The sequence below is a fragment of the Phyllostomus hastatus genome, unplaced genomic scaffold (assembly GCF_019186645.2).
Source record: "Phyllostomus hastatus isolate PE091 unplaced genomic scaffold, TTU_PhHast_1.1 phas_scaffold_93, whole genome shotgun sequence".
In the NCBI taxonomy this organism is placed as follows: Eukaryota; Metazoa; Chordata; class Mammalia; order Chiroptera; family Phyllostomidae; genus Phyllostomus; species Phyllostomus hastatus.
Genome location: NW_025334042.1, coordinates 31618710 through 31641279, shown reverse-complemented (window position 1 = coordinate 31641279; position 22570 = coordinate 31618710). Strand labels below are relative to the sequence as shown.

General features: G+C 40.5%; 1 protein-coding gene across 3 annotated transcripts in view; it reads left to right on the top strand.

Moving 5' to 3' along the window:
* The first annotated feature begins 1117 nt into the window (after positions 1–1117).
* FGD4 (FYVE, RhoGEF and PH domain containing 4) overlaps positions 1118–22570 on the top strand; it is a 214072-nt gene continuing 192619 nt past the window's right edge. For 2 of the 3 annotated variants that reach the window (XM_045828988.1, XM_045828991.1), the window contains exon 1: positions 1118–1742. In XM_045828988.1, the coding sequence (XP_045684944.1) occupies positions 1454–1742 (289 nt within the window). In that variant the 5' untranslated portion in view covers positions 1118–1453. The remainder of the gene's footprint in view (positions 1743–22570) is intronic. The other variant, XM_045828990.1, reaches the window with a different exon arrangement.

The window sequence follows — 22570 nt, the reverse complement described above, 5'->3', positions numbered from 1 at the left end:
GAAGTTTCTTGAGGAGGATTGGCTGATGGGCTACCCACTTCAGGGAGCTGGAGGAGATGTTTCGTGGGTGCATGACCATTTGAAGAAATGTGGGGTGGCTTTCAAGGTGGACGTGAGGTCTGGGGAACTCTTTCTGCTTGAGCTTAGGTGCTTGTTTGGACTGCTGCTCTGCCCCTCCTAGCGCTGTGGTTCTGGAACAGGCACAGCCTCTTCGTCATTAGAAAGAGTCGTGAATTTTAAAATGCAGGTCAGCAAAACAGTGGAAAACGTTATTTTCTTCCAGTTGGTATTTCACTGGTATTAAAATTACTTGACAAATTAGAAGAACTCTAGCTGTGGCCGGGTGGCTCGGTTGGTTGGAGCGTCGCCTGGTACATCAGAGGGTTTCAGGTTTGACTCCTGTCAGGGCACATACCTAGGTTGTGGGTTCAATTTTGATTAGGGTGCGCAAGGGAGGTGATCTATCAATGTTTCTCTCTTCCTCTGTCTCTGACACCAACAAGCATGTCCTCAGGCAAGGATTGAAAAAAATTAAAACGACGACAACAAAGGATTGTGAAGTGCATTAACTAATATAGTCCTGAAAGTGCGTGGTGTGGAGGGTTGGACACTTTTCTGGTTTGTTAACGGAACCTCTTCCCTTTTACTTACTTACACACACACACACACACACACACACACACACACACACACCACGCTCTCTGGCCTGGTGCTCTTGGTGAGATGATTTGATTCGGTAAGACAAGGACTGACCTTGGTGCGGAGACTGGGTAAGCATTGCAGCGCATCTGCAACTGCTATGTGACCTGTTGTCGCTTCTGCATTTTGGTTGCCTTATCTGAAATATTACCGGTGCTCAACTCAGTGCTTAGCTCTGCGAAGGAAGTAAGATTCTTGTCAAGGGCTCAGTTCAGCAGCTTGAGACCCAAGGTAGACCTTTGATAGGTGGGTCTGTGAGGACAAGCCATTGGGCAGAGTCCAGAGAAGCTGTAATTATTTTATTACTCCCAAATCCAGTGACATTCTTAGCGCTCCAGGTGTGCGGCCGCAGGTGAGCGCCGCGCGGTTCCTCTCAGCCAATGAGCGAGCGCGGGGCGGCGGGGCGCGGCGGGGCGGGGCCGCCAGTGGCGAACCGGCTGCGGGGCCGCGCCCCGGCGCTCCACTAGGCACAGCCAGTCCTTGGCGCCTTTCCCAGCCGAAGAGTAGGCGGCGGCCGCTGTAGCTGCGCTGACACCCTTAGCCCTGCGCTCTCCCAGTCCCGCCCCCTGGCCGTTTGGTTCGGGAAAGGAGGGTGTGGAGGCAGTCCCGGGCCGGTTGCTGCAGTAGCTGCGTCAGGTGAGTCTGGGAGCCGCGGACACCGGGTGCCAAACTGCACGGCCCGGCAGGCGGGGACGAGAAGCACCTGCCCAGGAGCCGCCGGAGTCACCCCTCTGGAGTCGCGCCTAGCGTGGGCATGCAGGCGACAGCCCCGCGGTTCGGGTTGCCTGTGAGGACCCCGCCGAGCGCTCACTCGCGTCCAGCCCAGGGCGGGAGAGAGCGCGGAGCCGCAAGCGAACCCGAACCCGGCACCGTCAACAGCAAGGGCGGCTACGACTTTAGGCGGGTGGCGATCCGGAGGAAGTCCAACCCCTCCTACCTGCTGCCTGGGACCCCTAGGCCCTGGAGCAGGCCCTCGTCTCACCTGCACCTGGGACGGGCCGAAACGGACACCTTCAGGGTCCAGCCATCCGCGGACGCCCCAGGTAAGTGCTTCGGAGGGAAGGGGTGAGCAGAGGGGTGGCTCAGGGGAGGGACGCGCGGGGTGCTCTGTAGGTGCGACGGGTCTGCGGGCTGCAAAGGGAGCCGGCCGGGGAGGCTTTCCCAGAGGACTGCGCCTGGCCACCTACCTCTTATCAGTTTTGTCCCTTCCCCCAAAGGACCTTGCTTGGGCAGGAACACGCCTAGGGCTGAGCTTACCCTGCAGGTCAGTTATTAGCGACTTCCGGAAGTAAAGGCATCACTCTTAAAATAAAAGTTTGGATGTAACACCCATTTTCTAATTACTGAAGTTTAAGTTTCTTCGCTAAATTTTTGCTTTCGGCAAATCCTCGTGGAGGACTAGTGAGTGGGGGAGACTGATGTTCATCCTGGTCGCAGCCTAGCTCTTCAGTGACCTAGGACCAGCTGTCCCCAGTATCCCGAGTGATCGGGTTTCCCTTTTGAAGAGAGAAAAAAAAAAAGCCCTTGACTCCCACCTGGTGAAAAGATGCAAGTCACTTACAAGGAAAAATGTTCCTAATATTAATAAGTTTAATTTTTATTGGTGTTTTTGTATTGGCAAATTCGGGTTTTAGTAATGTGGTATTTTGAGTTCTGAATTCTCAGCAAATCTTAGTATTGGAAGAAGTCCTCAAGATGATCTTTTCGAGCCCACATCTCCTTAGCTCTTCAAAGGCATTCCTTTCTCCCAAGGTGAACTTGAAACTACGTAGAACACACTAGAGATACTTTTCTTGATTTGTAAAACTTTTCTTTACCATCCCCTTGCTCCTTTTTTGTGCTCCCATCATGCCGTAACCAGAGATGTCTTGATGTAGACCAGTTATGAGGCAAACCTTTATTTAAACAGCAGAAATAATAATAATAATAAAACCTTTAATTCGTTTTCACTCATTTTGTTCTGAGTTAGTAAAGCTGTTGTGATGATTTGAAAGTGATCAGCATTGGAAATTTAAAATTTTTCTGTCTAGTCCTTGTTCTGAAGCTGTAATAGTCATAGGGCAGAAAAATATGATGATGACTTACAATTGTGATGAATTTATAGCCACAATAGATAAAGCCAGAAATAGTGATGTGAGAAAAAATGTAAACAAGTAACTGAATTACAGTGCTTCAGGTCTCAATTTCCTCGTCTGCAAAATGAAGACATCAGTGAAAGACACTCTGAAATCTCTTCCAGATGTAGGTGATTCATTCTAAAGTAAGAGGAAGAATGTTTTCTTTCTTTGAAAGTGAAAATGCATTGCTTTGTGTTGAAGTTATTTCTGAATTAATTTTTCAATTGTTTGAGGTACCCAATGTCTTAATCAACTTGAAGGGAAATGGAATCCATGGTTTTTACATCCTTTTACTTAAAATCACCTGCTTAGTTTTGTTAGCAGAAGATGAAAGTGCCCTCCTGGAGGATGGAGTGAGTCGAGTGTGACAGTCTATAAATCATTTCTCCAAGGCAGGTGTGCTTATAAAAGAGGGTGTAGTCTATTTTTATTCAGAACACCCCCCTTTTAAAAAAAATGAAATGGAGAACCTAGCAATAACTCTTTTTGGTCTGTTATATTGTCTCACTATTGTTTACAAAAACTCCAAATTTTTGCTGCTAGTATTTTCAGGGTTGAAAAATATACTGTAACTTCCTGGGTACAGCTGTTTCTTTTTACCATAATATTGTATAATCTGTAGTATCTGTTGTAGAATAATCAGGTATTTCGACAGGTAGTCTTAAACTGTTGAATGACCAAAGCTTTATTCAATTTGGTGGGGTAAGAACATTTTAGAAAGTGCCACTCTATTATAAAGTTTCATCCAGCTATTTACCATTATATAAATAGAATCCTCTCCACATCAAAAAGTAAGTAAGGTTTAAATTCCTAAGAAGTTTCAATTTATAATACCTAGAAAAGTATTTACATATGAAAATCACAACATTCCGGGGTGCCCAACCTTTTGGCATCTCTGGGCCACACTGGAAGAAGAAGAAGAGTTGTCTTGGACACACATTAAATACATTGTGACATGTAATCACAAAAAAATCTCATAATGTTTTAAGTAAATTTACGGTTTTGTGCTGGGCCGCATTCACAGCCATCCTGGGCTGCATACGGCCACAGGTTGGACGCCCCTGGTAGGCCCATTGCATATTCATCAAATTATTATTTGTCCTCTTAAAGAAGGAACGAAAACTGAGAGGTCAAGAACTTAGCAGGGAATTCAGTTTAATGGTGTTGTGTTATATTCTATGATTGTGAAACCTGCTATTTTTGGAGTTCTCTGCTTTTTGGTCAAAAGAAAAAAGAAGAAAGTCCACCAACTGCATCCTCCATATGTAGTTGGATGTGAATCTTCTCATCTGGGGGAAAGAGAGGAGTGAGGTAATTAAGACAGGCTTTGGGTCAAATAGCACACAAGTTCTGGTCCCATTTTCATTATGAGTTGTGTGAATGGGACCAAGACTCTTAATGAATTTCTTAATTTCCTCGTCTGGACAATGGAAATAACAGTACTTCGTAAGACTGTTGGGAAGAGTAAGTACAATTATGTAGGTGACAGTTTGGTACCAAACAAGTATGCCAGATAGTGTACTAACAGGGAATCATTTTCCATCTCTGTGTCCCAAAGGGTCAGGGACTACCACTGGCATGCACCTAAGAGATGCTCTATAAATATTTGCAATACCTACTATTTATTAAGTGCGTTTTGTATAATACTAAGACCTCTGTTATGTGATGTACACATGATTACATATGTGTATGAATTTATTTTACAACAATTTTAATAGGTAGGTAGTATAGTATTATGCTAATTTTGCATTTGATGAAATTGAGGCACAGAAAGTTTTACTAACTTGCTTGAAATCATATACTGGTACTTGATTATTCAGAATTCAAATTCAAATGTGCCTGGCATCAAAGGCAATGCTTTTTACTGCACATCACATAAAGCACATAATTCCATTATGGAAAAAGAAATTCAGAAAGATATGATACAGTATAGGATATTATATATTATAGGATATTATATATTATATCCTTCAGATAGTATATAGTATAAGAATTGAAATTTTCTTATTTTGTGCTTTTTTTTGTTCAACCTTTTCTGTACCTTCCTCTTTCCCTTTTCTATAGTATGAATATCTGAAGCTCTTGGGGGTAGAGGAAAATCCATTGAATATTTTTTCCTGCTATTATTCAAGGTAGTGTGTTTTCTTCGTTACTCCTTAATGTTATGAGAATCCAGAAGGGTTGTGTACTGAAGATGCCTTTCTGTTGAAAATACTTAATTTTTTTCTACCTCCAAAGACTCTTAATAATCAGACATTTTCCTGATTTGAAGATGTAAATTTGAGTTCAGGGTTGCTCAGGGAAGGTCACTGTCATTATCTTCATTAATTACTTTAGGCTTGGTGTTGGTCTGCAGATTTACTCATCAGTCTGATCCAATGGAATGCAGATTTTGTTTTCCCTAGGTCTCCATTTATTCAAGGTGTAGCTCCTTCAGCGTGGAACACTGGGGTCTTGTTTCAGGGTCAGTCCTTTCCCATTCCAAAAGCTTAAGGTCAAGTCTCCCTTTCCCTTTTTAGACTCTCAGGTTCCTGGGAGGGAGTGGGCTCACAAATGAGTTTGCCAGTAGGGTTTAGGTTTATAGTTTTTTTCTTTTTCTCTTATCCTTGGGATACTTCTTTAACTTCTGATCTGGGCAGGACACTTAATAGTATACCTTTTGTTACTTATTGAGTATCTGGGCACTTTGTGATGGAGGACTCTTCACGTTATTATGACACGCAAGCTTTCCATAAGTAGAATTTTTTTTTTTTAGAGATCTCACGATGGCTGGATTACTCGGGTTTTCAACACATACTCCAATATCTTGAGCACTTTTAGAGGACTAATTTCACCTTTGTTGGGATGGGGTTGGGATGGAGATTTGGATAAAAGTAATAAGAGTAATTAGCATCCATTGAATGCTGGCCCTGAATCAGCACTAGATGTGTTTTACTTACAATTCTTATTCTTATGACAACCCAGCAAGACAGGTGGTATTATCACCATTTAGAGAAGAATTCAGAAACTCTTACCTATAATGTAGAACACTTAGCCTAAGTTTTAGAGGCAGGATTTGAACCTGGTCTCTCTGGCTTAAGTTCTCACGTACTTGTGACACTAGTTTTTAAGATGTCCCAGAGCTTTGAAAGGCAAAGTGAATGCAATAACAATGTTAGGGTTGATATTATTTGTAACATGAATGAATGCATATTATATTTCAAACAGTGATCTAAACAAGTAATTTATTAAAACATTATTAATAAAACAATGATGACATCAATATTGTTAATGTTTGTTAGAAGCTGCTTAAAAATGGACTTTGATATGGGAAAGTGCTTTAGAGGAACAAGAACCAGGAAGAATTTTTTTTTAATTTGGATTTCCTTCCAAGAGCAGTTTAAAGAGTAGTCGGTTGTCTTTCAATGAATAGCCATTCATTAGGGGTCTGTCCAAGGTCACTTACTCTGGACTTACAGGTTACTTGGATTCAATCCTGTGGGGGTTGTACTGAAATTCTTTTTTACATGCACTCTGGAAAGTTGATTGAAAAAGGACTCAAACATGATGCATTTAATTTTATTGATGTGAGCATAGTGAGATTCACTAGGTTTGGACAGGAGCTCATGAATCTGTATTTTTAAAAAGTGTATCAGATAATTCCGATGACTTGCTTGGTTTCCAAATGCCATCCTACTGGCTGCTTCAGAATTACTTGGACTGCTAATTAAAAATCCCCAGTCACACCCAAGATATGAGTCAGAAATTCCAGGAGTAGCATTAGAGAAGCTGTATTTTTAACAGGTGCCCCAGATGATTCTGAATGCAGCCCAGTTTTTAAGCCACTGTGCATTCCCACACACGGGTAAACTCCACCTTTGGTCCCGAGGACAGGCACCCAGGATTTGCGTGTGCAAGGCAAAGAATGATATAGGTCATCCCTCAGCTAACACATCATCTGGGCCCTGTGTACATTTTTGGCAAACTATTTGCCCATTTCTAATTGATTCTTAATTTCATTTTTACATGTCTTTTCTACTTGCTCTTGTTTCTCTTGAAGTAGACTTTAATTTGTTCTGATACACTATTTATATCCAACAGGCGTATCTGATGTGAGCTTGGTTGACCTCCTTTTACTTCCTCCTCCCTCTCTCTTACTTTCAAATGAGTTTAAACTTTGATATTCTCTGGAACTACTGCCCAGCAGCGTTCTTCCTTAAACTACTGGATGTACTTTCCTTGCTGTTTCTACTTTACCCTCTTCTCCACTTATTTCTAGGCTGCTCTCCGTTCCCATCGCTGGATCAGTGCTCTATTACTTATGTGATAGCTTGTTTCCAGCCCTTATTCTTAATTTATCAGCAGCATTTGCTTCTTTTTTAAGCTTTTTTTTGGGGGGGGGTGGGTTCTGGATTACCTGAGATCGCCTGATATTCTACTTCACTGGATCTCCAAGTTTCTTCCTCTGGCTAGCCCATTTTTCTCTTCTCTTCTCTCCAGCCTCTATTATTCCCTGCCACCTATATTCTTTAGTGGTCTCATCCACTATCCGGGCTTCTGTGGGTCATCTATACTGTTCTGCTATCTTCAAGGGCCTGCGTAAGACATGTGAATGTCAGAAGGGCACCAAAGGGCAACTTATTTTTCTGATGTAATCAAGCCCTTCCTCCTGACATTCCTTGGAGGTATTATCAACCTTGGAGGTATTTTTAAGTTTATGCTAATTAGTACACTTAAGAGGTGAAAAGTCAGTATGAAAAAAACAAATAAATTGTAAGATGTCCCTCCTGAGGAATACTGAGGGGTTGTTGCTTATAGTTTCAAATGTAATACAGTATAAGCTATGGGAAGTTTTCAAATTATAGCCAAATTTGGTTAAAAGTAATTACTGAAAACCCTCTAGAGAAAAATAAAAATTTTAAACAAAGTGATTTTAATTTGCTCTGCAGAAAGTTGATTAACATGTAACTTTTTCCTCCCCTAAAATATGCTACTTTAATGCTATTATACTGGCAACTTAATATGATAATTGGTATTGGGAATATAAGATAATACAACAGCCGTGATCTTCAGTATTTTCAGTCTATGAGGAAGAATGTGATATTAATAAATCAGTGTGATTATATATAATAAACCCTGTGACATATAAGGCAGTGTTGGGTGTAAGAGCAGTGACCAGAGTGGCTGCAGTTCAAAGGAAGTCATGCTTTGCTGTGCTACATCCCATTTTGGGGAAGGCTATACAGCTGACTTGGACCTTCAAGGTCACTGGTGAGTTAGTGTCTGCTGGCTTATGCATCTGGCTGGGGCAGTATCCTGCTGACACAATCTGAACATCTATACCAGGTTAGAAAGTGTTCTCCCCCAAGGTCCATTCAGATCCCTAAACCAATTCCTCCTATGATCCCACTAAAGCTCTGGATCCTTCAACCCTTCAATAAGTATTTGAAAGTTTACTATGAACTAGGCATTGTGTTAGGCCCTAGAAATCAAGATGAGGAGAATACACTGTGATGACTTACAGTGTGGGCTCTGGAGTTGGACTGGCTGGGTTTGAATCCTTCTGCAGTCATTATCTGTGTGATTTGGGGTTCCTTTTTACTGTTTCCTCATCTATAAAACAGGAGTGTAAATATTACCCACATTGTGGGGTTGTTAGAAGAATAAAAAATTAATATTCTTTTTTCTTAAGTGGTCATTTAAAAATTTATTGATTTGAGAGAGAAAGGAGGGTGAGGGAGATGAGGAGGAAGAGGAAAGAGGAGGAGGGGAGAGAAAGAGACAGAGAGACAGAGAGAGACAGAGACAGAGAAGGAAACATCGATTTGTTGCCCCACTTACTTATGCATTCCTTTGTTGATTCTTGTATGTGCTCTGACTAGGGATAGAACCCACAACCTTGATGTATTTCCACAACACTCTAATCAACTGAGCTACCTGACCAGGGCAAAAAAAAATAATATTCTTAAAAGGCTTAGAACAGTGCTTGGGAAGTTTTCAAATAATAACAAGTTTTCAGGACTTTTGTTAGGGTGACAGGCGCTATCTTCACAGTCTGGATTTCTTTTGGCATTTTATGTGTACCTCTAATCGAGTGCTGTCTTACTGGATTGTGATTGGTTGTTTACAGTTGTACCTACTGAGTGCAAGTTATTGCTCAATGTGCAAGATGTCCTAGGCACCTGTCTTCCCATCCTCTTTCATAAATGCTTCCTGCTTAGCCCTCTCCCTACTTTAGCCCCTGCCAAAAGTGCCTTTCACCACTGGCCTCCTCAGTCTTTTCCTCCTGTGCTGAGCTCCACCCACTTTGATGTCAACCTTCCCTAAAGCCTGAGTTATCACTACCCTCTTCCTCTGTTTCCTCTCTTCTCAACACTGGTTCCCTGTCGACTCAAGTGGCAACTGATTATTTTCCATGATCCACAGAGCTCCTGGTCAGGACCTGAGGTCAGTCCTCTGTTGGCTTTCCTGACTATTGTCTTCCACCCCTATAGAAAAAAAATCCTGCATTCACTCTCGCCAGCCACCTCAATTTCTTTCTTTCTTTTTAAATAGGCTACTTTTATGTTATTTTTTTAATCCTCATCCAAGGACATTTTTTCATTGCTTTTTAGAGAGAGAGGAGGAGAGAGAGGAAAAGAGAGAGAGAAACATCAATGTGAGTGAGAAACATCAATTGGTTGCCTCCCATATGCACACAGACCTGGGATCAAACCCCCAACCTTGGTGTATACCCTGACTGGGAATTGAACCTGCATCCTTTCAGTTGCAGGACAATGCTCCAGTCAAATGAGCCGCACCAGCCAGGGTCAACCACCTCAATTTCTTCACTGATGTTCTTTCCTGTTTTTCTACTCCACCTGCACCACCAGTCCCTAACTCAACTCATCCTTTCAATTGCTCCTCAAGGTCTACTCAGGGACTCAATAAATATTGAGTAAACAGAAGAACCCCAAAGTAGCATGGCACATTTTGCTGCAACATGAGAATTCTCTGATAGCAAATGAAATTGGATTCCTTCGGCGGTCCTGAGTTTCTAATAAATGAGAATACTTAAAGAGAGGCTAAATGACTTATGGGCTGTGCCGTAACCTTTTCTGATCAGTAATCTGTACTTGCAAACTAAATGTCCTGAAATTGGTGGTTCTCAGCTTTCCTTCTGTGTCTGCACCATTCATATGCTCCTATTGGGAATATGCAGTAATTTTGTGTGGGGGCATGTTAAGAAAGGCGTAGGAATAGTATACTTTGTTCTCTTTGAGAATTCATGGAGTAGAAGTCCCTTTTAGTTCAACTGTTTATATTATTCTGGCATTCTTTTTGATGCCATGAAGTTTTACCTTGAGAGGTATTGGGCTTCGTAGGGTCTGGGTTGCTCCTCCACTGACAGACCCCAAAATGCTTTCTTGTATTGGCAGAATTTGCATTACCTTACAGCTCTATCACTTCCCATTTCTGCTGTCTTTGTCTTTCATAGCCTTTTTTTTCCTGTTGTTTCTCACTATTAGGACTTGGCCTTCAAGGACAAAACTCCTAATGAAAGTCCTCCTTTCTTCTTCTGTCCATCTCTAGTGAGCATGTCTTGAAACACAATCTGAAAGGCAGAAATTAGGGATGATCAGAAGCTAGATTTTAGCTTCCAGCTCTTAGAGAAAAAGACGAGACTGGAATATTTGATACCCAAAATATCACTGTATTGTTTTTCATCTTTTAATGTATTTCATCAAAATCTGAAAGGTACCCTTTTTCACACTTTAACTTCTGAAAAAGATGCTTCTTTCAACTGATAGTGTTTTGAGAATTGTGAGGCATTGAAATGTAGATTTGCCTAAATTTTAAAATATAATTGCACAATAGTTACTGCCTCTGAATAATAGTAAAGCTTATGAAATAACATTCCTGGATTCTATGACTGAAAACATTGACTAACAACTTCCCCACTTTTCTATCCCAACACACACTATATGTGGCTGTCCCTTCTGTACCCTCAGTTATTGCTTCAGCCCTCTTAATTATAATTAAAATCGTGAGAGTCATAATACTAATAAATAGCTATTATTTATTGAGCATTTCTTTTGTTGGTCAGACAGGGTCCTAAGTGCTTGATGTGCATGAACTCAATTATCACAGATAGGACTCATTGCTCAGAATAGGAGCCAGAAGCCAGGACAAGATTAAATAATTTGTCCAAGTTCACATGGTGGTGGGGAGGGGGTCCCAGGATTTAAACCAATGCTCTTAACCCCTGTACTTTTATCTCTCATAACTTTGTTATTCTTATTACCAGTTTTTGTCATCTCTGAACATAAAGATACTCATTATTGATCTATATTAATGGAGAAACACTTTCCTTTTATATTTTTATCTGGAGTATTAAATAAAAAGGCAACTTTATAATCTACTGTAAGTAGTGAGGAAGGGAAAGAAAAACACTTTCAAGGAGGAAGAGAAATGTATTTTTAGAAAAGATTCTGGAAATGGAAAAAAGTATAGCTTCCTGACCTTTGCTGTGCAACCAAATTTCTTGGGAATACCCACTTCAAGCCCTCTGCTGCTTTCTAGGAACTCATTTGACTGCATTGTATCATATCTCATTAGTTAGGTGATAGTCACCCACTAAACTTTGCAGTTACATAAATAGTATTAATTTGCAAAAAATCTGTTAGTTTTCAATGTTCGGTAAAAATAGGCAAAACTGTATTTCTTTTTTACCCCATTTTTAAAAAGAACTATAATGCATGGCCATATAATAGAATGTGTCTATATATATACACATGTGTATATGTGTGCATGTCTTTATGTAATACTAAAGATTAATAGGATCTTACTTGTATATGTTGGCAAACCATTTTAATATTTGTAACTAAGAGGATTAGCCATAGCTTGTTGTTACCCTTAACATCTTAGTGTAATAAAAAATTGGGTTTGAGTAGTTATATTCAAAGATGCTGTCCACTGTGCAAGAACGAGGGAACTGACTAGGGTGCTAATTAGGGCCCCTCTACAGTCCTTTTATAGAAAGTGGTAAACTCAGGCCACTGGTTATGAAAACAGTGAAAAGAAGGGAAGAGGAGGGTTCAGGAGGAAGCAAGGAGGAAGCTGCCAATGATGGCAACCTTTGTTCTGAAGTCCCTGTGGTGCCCAGTTTAAGCTCCCTTTCACTGAGAACTGATGTCCATTTCCAAGTTTAGGAACTAAATGACCAACTTGTATGTTTTTGTTAACCTGGGATATTTGCTTTAACTATATTGTGGGCATTGAGAAGGTTGAAAAAAAGGAATAGAAAATTAGGAGATATTCACATAACCCCCTCTTTGAGTGGGCAGCTGTCATAGTTTGTGAAAGTGATGAGCTGGCAGGGGTGGGTGAGGTGCTTCTGTTACTTATGGCCTTGATGGTGACTCATTTCTGTAAACTTAAGGAAAATTGTATTGGCAACGCCATGCATCGCCGATGCACTAAAAGCACTTCTTTCAGAATATTCGTTCCCACGGATCTTTTGTTAGTTGTCCATTTCTGATCAAGATTCCTGGGTTCCACTACAATTTATACTTTTTCATCGGCAAAAGGATTTTATTTTTATTCCTTGTTTTGGGTCTCAAAGCCAGTTCCTTACAATGAGTTCCTACAAATGTTATAATGACTCATTCAGAAAATAGGCTTTGTTATGGACTTTTGGAAAAGTTTAATAGTTTATATTTGCTTATTTTCTTTTGTCCAAAAATGTCTCCCCAAGAATATATAGATTAAGAAAATAATTTCCCTTTATTAATTTTTTGCTTCTAATATCTTCTCTTTGCTTATGTGTCACGTGATACCACTTTTTATCATACACCCAAAAGGCTTGACTAATAGGAAATTTCAGTCACTTGAAACCTTACTTTCAGCCCTGGCTGGTGTGGCTCAGTGGATTGAGTACTGGCCTGTGAACAAGAGAGTTGCTGGTTCGATTCCTAGTTAGGGCACATGCCTGGGTTGCTGACCAGGCCCCCAGTTGGGGGCGCACAAGAGGCAACCCCACATTTATGTTTCTCTCTCTCTCTTTCCCTTCCCCTCTCTCTAAAAGTAAATAAATAAAATGTTAAAAAAATAAACCTTACTTTCAGTGTTTAAAAACTATTGAATTCATCTATTTTATGTCTTTATTTAAATGTACCTTCTCACTGAGGCCTTTTCCTGGCTACCTTATGTAAAAAAGGAAGCCCCATTCCTATACTCCTTACCTTGTTTTATTTTTCACTACAACACTTGCCACTCTCTAACTCTGTGTTTTTTAATCCTATTTTCAGTCCCCTGCCCCAGTACACACACTAAGCCCCATGAGAGCAGGGGATTTGGCTGCTGCATTCTCTCCTTCAAAGGGAGGGCACAGTCAGGACTCCCAGGGTACAGATTGCCAAGCTTAGGCTGCAGGATGCTAGGCAGCTGGTCTCTGAGCCAGGAAGAAGGTGATTGGGGTAGGGGCAGGTGGTGCAAGAGAGCATTGCACAGACCTCAGAAGTAGAGTGGCACGTCTGGGCCACAGAGTCTGGGACACACGGGCTGCTGTCTTGACAAGAATGGGTGGAGGCAGAGCGTGGGATGAAACTTATTTAAGAACAGAGAAAGGAGTTGGCATGAGGGCTTTGGTTCACCAGGTTGAAAGTTGTATATACAGAGAATCTTTCTTCATCATCTCCTGTCATAATTTGTCGAGTCACTTTAACATGTTTAACAGGAAGAGGAACCTTTATGTTAGTTAGCATCATGAGAGCAGGGACGATACCTGTCTTGTTCCCTGCTATTTCTCCAATACCTGGAAGAGTTCCTGGCTCATATTAGGTGTTTGTGGAATTCTAATTGAGTGAGTGAATGAAATCCCAAGTTGACTGCCACATTTTCAAAGTGCATATTTTATGGTTTTATGAAGGTCCAATACCTAATTTGAATACACTTAACTAAACCAGTGGTTCTCAGCCTGGGCAATTTTGCTTCTCAAGGAATATTTGGCAATATCTGGAGCTACCGGTATCTGGGGAGGAGAGGTTCTGGTGCTGCTAAACCTCCAGCAGTGCAAGGGACAGCCCCACAACAAAGTCATCCAGTCCACACGTCAACAGTGCCAACCTGAAAAGTCCCACACCAACCAAATATCTTGTTGATGGTCATCTAACCATCATAACTAGTGTTACAGAAAATCCTTTGTTTCCCAACTGCTTTCATTTTAGAGAACTTTAAGACCCTTTAAGACCCATTAGTAGATGTTAGATATTTATTAGTTATTTTTTAGAGAGTGAGGGGAAAGGAGGGAGAAAGAGAGGGAGAGAAACATTGGTTTGAAAAACGTCAATCAGTTGGTTGCCTCTCACACATCCCCAACTGGGGACCTGGCCCACAACCCAGGCATGTGCCCTGACCGGGAATTGAACCTATGACCTTTCTGTCAGCAGGCTGGTGCTCAATCCACTGAGCCACACCAGCCAGGTCTATCTGTTTCTTTTGGTTTCACATTGACAGGGATAGTCCAATGGAAATCACAGGAGAAAAAAGAAACCTGGTTATAATTTAATGGCAAGAATGCCACTTCTATTATGTTACATTATATCCCTCATCTGGTACATGAAATTATAATTGCAAAATATTTCAGTTGAAATATCTAAGAAATTATATATTATCTTTCTGTGTAGAGTGCTGAATAGTAAACCTTTTTAAAATTATTTTTAACTGATTTTAGAGAGAGAGGGAGGGAGGGAGAAAGAGAGAGAGAGAAACATTGATTTGTTGTTCCACTTCTTTCTGCATTCACTGGTTGATTTGTATGTGCCCTGACCAGGGATAGAACCTGCAACCTTGGTGCATAGGGATAGGGCTCTAACCATCTGAGCTACCTGGCCATGGCATTGAAACATTTTTTATAACAAGGATAAACTTGTAAATATTCATTACTGAAATATTGGATGGTATTCTAATTTTTTTCTATTTGTCATGTCAAAATGTTAGACAGTTCCTGTAATATCCAAAAGTGACACACTCTTGTAGATACTTCTCTCCAGAGCCACTCTTGTTCTGCCCCTAATCTGTGGCTTTTTATCCACTGTGAGCAACGGAAACACTAAAAGCGAGAGTAAAGAATTTACTGAGTGAAGCTAACATGAGTAAAGTACAGAATTTTCAACATTATTACAAGAGTACATGCTTTTTTCTTTTTCAACTTGGGTTGATGTTCTACCGGTTACTACCATTATCCCAAACCTGTCTTATGTACCAGTTAGTGCCGTGTTAGTAGATGTTCAATATTTCCAAGCCATTTCTATAAAGCAAATGAGAATTTAATGTTTTCCAAGATGAGGAGAAATGTCTGAAGGAATATTACTGCATATTCCTACCTGCATCACTGGAGAGCAATAACGTTCTGAAAAACGAATTTCCACAGTGAAGAAGAACGTGTATGTGACATGTGAGGATGATGCAGTGAAATGATGTGCATTAGTAGGACTGTGTGTCTAGAAAAGATATTTCACTTTTGCTGACAATGAAAACACAGTGGTGAAATGTAAAACATCCAAATGAGTAAAAAGATATTTCATTTTCTTTTGTAAAAGGTATAAAGGAAAAAGATATTTCGTTTCCTTTGAATGTTAATGTAAGATCACTTTGCCATGGATTGACCTAGAGGTAAAATAAGTAAAATAAGTAAAATACTAAGTAAAATAAGTTAGTCAGAGGAAGACAACTGCCATATGATGTCACTTATATGTGGAATTTAAAGAACAATATAAATAAACAAACAAAAGACAAACAGACATAAATACAGAGAACAGAATTGATATTCACCAGAGGGGTGGGCAGTTGGGGGACTAGGTGAAAAAGGTGAAGGGATTGAGAAGTGCAAATGGGTAGTTATAAAATAGGCATGCATGGGGATGTATAGTGCAGCACAGAAAATATAGTCAATAATATTATAATAATCTGCATGGTGCCAGGTGGGTACTGGAAATATCAGGGGGTTCACTTTCTAAAGTATATGATTGTCTAACCACTATGTTGTACACCTAAAACTAATTAAAAAAATCTTTTTAAAAGTTCATTTTGCACCCTGGCCCGGTGGCTCAGTTGGTTGGAACATTGTCCCATACACCAAAATGTTGTAGGTTAGATCCCTGGTCCAGACATGTACAGGAGGAAACTGATTGATGTTTTTCTCTCACATTGATCTCTCTCTCTCTCTCTCTCCTTTCCACTCTTTCTAAAATTGATACACATATTATCTGATTCATTTTTAAAAAGTTCATTTTGCAAGATTTTAGGAGCAAATGCAAACATTTGAGAATACGAAATCTGCTGGTTCTATTCAAGTCAATACCACAGGTATCTGTCTAAAAGTTTTGCTATATGAGTTTTTTCAGATATCTTCAAAAGGTCCCAGGCCAATTCCAATTACCAATTAAAATACACATCCATATGCCATATTTGCCCTGCAAGATGTTCACCCACGTTTTTGTGCGCATTATACACGGGGTTAATGTACCCATGGTATGTAATCATTATACTCATGTATAATGCACATCCTTACTTTTCCCTTAAAAATTTGGGCAAAAAAGTGCTCATTATACATGGCAAAATATGGGTATTAATATACTGGTATATCAAATTTGTAGCTAGCATTAGTGAGTACTGAATATGTAAATGTACTAAGCTTTAAATGTATTACTTAATTTAATCCTTCACAATCTTACCAAATAAATACTTTCATTATCCAAATTTTATAAAGAAACTGCCTCAGGGAGGTCATGCAACTCTCTCAGAGCTGTAAGACTAGAGGCAGGATCTTCTCCCAGGCCAGACTGATTGTGGAGCCAGCTCTCTGAACCAGTTTCACCACACTCTCATGACATAAGCTACTCCTTGGAGAACAAAAATTTTCTATCATTCATCATTATATTTGATTTTTTAAATCTCATTCACTACTCTATGACTTATATTCAGTACACAGAGAAAAATCGGTCAAAACACCATTTGGTGCCTCATCACATTGTGTAGATTTTTAATTTAGAATTAATTTGAACCTTGTTCACAAGTTGATCACATTCTAAATGTCAGTTATCTTCAACAGTTTCAAGTAGTTCCCATTCTCCTAGCATAAAGAGCTGAGAAGGCAATTAAGTTAATTGCACTCATAAAGAAACCAGAGTGGGCTCAGCTGCAGGAAAATACTAATTTACATGAACGAAATGACCTTCCTAAAGAAGTGTGATTAAAGCTTTCTTCTTTGAGAAGACCAGACTACTTCAAAGTAGCTAAGAAATGAATTTAGCCTAAGAATTAAAATTCTTTTTATGTGCATGAAATGTACCAGGAAGGGGGAAAACTATTTTAAATATTCCAGTTGTAAAGAGTTATTTGTATTCAAATTCTTACTGCTCACCTGAGCCTGACTTTTTAGTTACAGGATAACCACCTTTTCTGTGGCTAAGGAAGAACTAATGCAAATTTACAGAGTCAGAACAAATTACCAAGCTTTTAAGAGTCTCCTCCATTTTAAAAATGCAGACAGAAGGTTTTAGAATGTAGCAATAATAAAAAGAGCCAGGAAGGGATGGCCTGTGTGTAAGGAACCACAGAAAACCAAGGGAAAAGGCTCAGCTCGTGAAGCAGGTCAGGTTAAATGTAGTTAGTATTGGAGAGTTAATCCCTTTGCTTGACCAAAGGTTGGTTTGTTTTTTCCTTGCACCCCACCAGTGACAGAGATTTTCACAGATGGAGCTTTGTTACCCACCCCACCCCCCAAATTAAGTGATGTGAAGAGCTTCAATAGCTACAGTCAAAGGATACTTGGTTACATAACACAGGTACACCTTTTAAAGTTACAGTTGAAAGCACCTTTAAATTGAATCATCTTTCACAAGGACCAAGGAAACTTATTTAAAGAAATCCTATTTTAGGGGAAAAAAAAGAAAAAGAAACGAGTCATGAAAAAAATGAAAGGAGGCATCTGTATTAGCTGTAGGATGTTTAGCAGCACCCTGACCTCTCCTTCCTAGATACCAGGAGGTCTAGACGATGCCAAGTGTTCCTTGAGAGTCAAAATAGGGAGCCCTCTGCCCGCCCGTGTGAGAGCTCCTGTTTCTAGCAGATGCACCCTCCTTCCTTCATTCCCTCCTTCCTTCATTCCCTCCTTCCTTCATTCCCTCCTTCCTTCATTCCCTCCTTCCATGCACATGGCTTCCTGGTTTTGGTTAGTAGCTTGTTAGTGTAGGTAGACTTTTTTTTTAGGTAAGTATTTCTAATAATAGAGAGGAGATTACATGCACTGAAACTGTCCATCTTTGGCAAGGTAATGTGTAAATCACCCAGACATATCTTGAACTGTGTGGTTCCTGCCTCCTTCCATCTGCATAAATCAAACTTCTGGATCAGTTCTTTTCTAGAGAAATTACTAGGTGATCCAAATTTATGAGTGCTTGGCTAGTAGCCACCTGGCTTTATGGAATTTTTTTTAAAGACTTTATTTTTAGAGAGGGGAAGGGAGGAAGAAAGAGAGGGAGAGAAACATCAGTGTGTGGTCACCTTTTTAGTGTCCCCTACTGGGGATCTGGCCTGCAACCCAGGCATGTGCCCTGACTAGGAATTGAACCAGTGACCCTTTGGTTCACAGGCCAACGCTCAATCCACTGAGGCAAACCAGCCAGGGCTATGGTATGTTTTAAGAGAAATAAACTCCCCCATTCCTCCTCATTTGAACAGAGTTCATTGAACAGTAAGCTCTGGGACCTGGCCACAGTGGCTCCCTTCATTCCTATCCCCACCTCTTCTTCAAGCAAGAGCTTTCTCTTCGGAGCTCACGTTCCTCAAAGAGTTTGCTTGTTATGACTGAGAAAGGTCTGTGAAAAGCAGGTGATCAGGTGAGGGAAGTCTTATTCTGGGAAAACAGTACTGGTAGTCATCAAAAAGCTGGATGAAAATTAACAATATAGCTTTCAGGTTCAGGGTTTTTGTATTGGATTGTGATAACAGTTTTGAAAAAGAAATACTATTTGAAAGAGCTTAACACCAAATTAAAGTAATAAATTGTGTTTAAAAAATAGTGACAGGCCAACTTAAAAAAACCAGCTTTACTGAGATGTACCATATTTTGCCATGTGTAATGTGCACCCACATTTTTGGCCCAAACTTTCAGGAAAAGAAATCTTTTGTTTTAATTTTTCAATTCAATTATTTGTTTATATTTAGAAACAAAGCTGATGATTATATTCCAGGGAATTATTTTGCATAAGGATGTCATTATTGCTTTCTAGAGTTATACTTTTAACACATAAACATAAATAAAAGAATTAAAAACATTTATATAGATATGGAATTAGTACCACCCATGTATAATGCACATCCTTATTTTTCTCTCAAGAATTTTTACAAAAAGTGCACATTATACGTGGCAAAATATAGTCATTCAGATAACATAATTTACCCTTTTAAAGTTTTCAGGTTGATTTCTGAGATGGAAAAACTTTGGATTATTTCTTAAATTTTGTTTAATCGATTGATTTGAGAGAGAGAGAGAGAGATCCATTTGTTTCCCCACTCATCTGTGCACCCCCCTTGGTTGATTCTTTTGCGTGCCCTGACTGGGGTTCAGACCGTGACGCTGTAACCAGCTGAGCTACCTGGCTGGGACTAGACTGTTTCTGTACAGTTCCGCAGAATTCCCAGTTAGGCGAAGATTTTTGGCAGAGGACTTCTCTCTCTTTAGAAGTATTTAATTTTGGCTGGATAAGACCTGAGGTGAGGAACAAACAGAGAATTGGTAGCATTTCTTCCAAATTCAGCATCAAGATTTTGGCAACTTTTAAGAAGCTATTCTGTCCTAAATTTGTAAACATTTAAATGCTTTCTCCCAAATTGTGTACCATGTATTTGAAATAGTGGTTGGTACTATAAATAGACATGGTTGACTTACAGGAATATCTTTTACAAAAGCTCATTAGCAAACTGAGATAGAAGAGAAGGGTCCTTATGAGCAGGTTCCGGAGCAGATCCAACATTTGCCAGCTGAAGACTTCTGTGTGTGTTTGGTACTGGCCTTGAAAACATGTGAGACTAATGAAACGTGAAAATGGTCCAAAGGTCCTTCAAAAGGTAGGAAAGCCTGTACTTGCCACATTGAGATTTGTTACAGAAAAGAAGTTAGTGTCTTGCAAAGTCTTGAATGAAATCTGTTTGTCCACTCCTTACAAGGAAAAAAAACCCACCTTTAAAAGCCTATGCATTGTTCATCTAATAGCTCTTTAAAAGTAAGTTTGTACCTGTGTAGTATTTGTAAAAGCCTATATCAAGTTTTTTTTGGTTTTGTTTTGCTATTTCTGTGGTGTAAAATAGGAATTCAGGAAATTTGACTTGGTCTGTCATCCTTCCTACCCTTTGACCATTGCTGAGGAATGACTAGGTTGCACATTGGTTTGCTGCGAGTACAATGGCTTTTTATGTGGGTAAAGCTGAAGGAAGCAAGTCATGACAGGATTGTTGAATCGAGTCTGTTGTTTTTGGACTCACAGACACAGAGAACAGCCTGGTGGTTGCCAGAGGGAAGAGGCATTGGGGGGCTGGGTGAAAGAGGTGGAGGGATTAAGAAGTATGAATTGGCAGTTACACAGTGGTCACAGGGATGTCAAGCATAGGGAATAAGTCACTAATACTGTAATAACTATGCATGGTGCCAGACTTATGGGGTGGGGGAAATACTTCGTAAGTTATATAAATGTCTAACCACTATGCTATACTCCTGAAACTAATATATTGCATGGCAACTGTAATAAAAAAAAAAGTGTTTCTGTGGGTGCTGAAAATGGCAGTTAGGAAATATAGCTGTTACATTTCATCAATAGGTCTTAATGCATTGATTATGTGGGACTGAATTTACACATCTGGTATAAGCAATCATTGTGAAAATGAGCCATAGGTTGGCACTGGGAGTTAGGCTATATACTTTGAGTTGTGACTCAGACACATGTGACTTCCAAGTGTCTAAAACTTCTTGGTTAAACACAGATTCAAAATAGCTCTTGTAAGGACCTCTTTCCTATGGAACTTCCAGCTTTTCTAGAGAAGCTTAAAAGACTGGAATTTAATGTAAAATGTCTCAGTGGTTGCAGCTAATGACAAACTGTGACTGTTTTGTGGACCAAACCAACCATGCCTATGGGCTGTTTGTTCATGTGCACCCTCTGGCCTGGGCAATGTGACACATGCTTCCACCCTCAGTGGAAAGACATCAATACCTGTTATACTGTTACTGTACAGGGGACCTGGCCCTGAGCCAGTCTGCCTAGGGCCATCCGGTGGTAGTGTGTGGGCTCTTGACTTCCTGCAGGAAAGATTTCACCACATGTGTCCAGGTGACTATGACAATACATTTATTAAAGCTGGGGGCAGTGAAACAAGGAAGGGCTTAGCATAGAAGCTACAGGAGAGCCTAGGCAGGGCTGCCTTAGCTCACTGGGAAGTCAGGGAAAAGGGGGCCTTGGGGACGGTTTAGGGGGTTAGCCCAGTACCAGCTGCTGCTGCCCATTGCTCCCCTGGTTGCAAGTCTCATGAAATACCCTTAAAGGTTAGTAAATGCCTGCCTTTGGGGGAAGAAGCAGGGGGAAGGGAAAAGCACACTGTGCTCCCCAGAGGGAAAGCACACACAGTGGGTCCTTTGTCTTGAGGCTTTTGTCTCTCTTGCAGGTGGGAATCCTAAAGGAGATCCCAGGGGGAGTGTTTCTGGGGAATATTCATCTGTTTCCAGGTGGGCTCTTTCAGAGTCGTGGTCTCTACTGATTGGTCAGCACCAGGGCAGGGAGTCATTAGTCACTGCAGCTGGTCCTGGCGTCACCCACCTGGTTTTGCTGCTTTTCTGGCCCTGGAGCTGAAATACATCTAAGGCCTAGATAGTATCTCTAGGAGGGCGACCTTCTGTGTCTGGCTGTAAATTGCTCAGACAGTTTGTTCAGCTCTCTGTCTCAGTTTCCCTGTTCTATTTGCCAAGGAATTTTCCTAGCTTCTCACTATCCTGCCTCAATACAACCTGGCAAGTGATCATTCCTGAAGATGTAGGGTGCCGAAGACCTTAGGGGGCAGGGAGGAAGAGCCCACAGAAGAAAAAGCACTGGTTGGGGCCTGAAGGTGGGATTTAGAGGTGGGTTGTGATGGACAGTTATCCTGCCCAGAGAGGAAGCACGGGCTGATACTTGCGAGTAGCGGTTTATTCTGTGGGCTGCCAAACTTGGTCTGTGGAGAAATTCTGAGTAAAGGATTATGGGAAAGCCAAGGCCTTCCCATAATCTGTGCGAGCCCCCTCCCTACCCCCAAACCTCCCTACATGAATTGTGCAGTGTAGATGAAAAGAGAATATGAAAATTTGAAAATAAGAAAAATCAACTTTAAGATAAGTCCCTTTGCCCAACCAGATGATTGATCCTTAACAACTCTTCTGTACAGTGAAATTACTACTTTCCTATAAGTAGTCACCCATTTTTTCATCTGGGGAAGCCACTGGGCTGAAAAGAAAATCCTTGTACATCTTTCAAGTGCATCAGGTGTTGACTCAGTACAGGAAGAACTTGGTCTCTTAAACTTTGGTTCTCCTTCACTAGACTTTCATATTTTAGAATCACCTTTTATATTTTCAATAAATAGTTTCTGGGTGTGGTGGAATGATTCACATAAAGGCTATTAAAGTTATTCTTTCACCTGCTCAGGGTTAAAGTTCATTGTTCTTCCTTTATTTAAGCATTAGATTTGAGATATACGGAGACGCCATT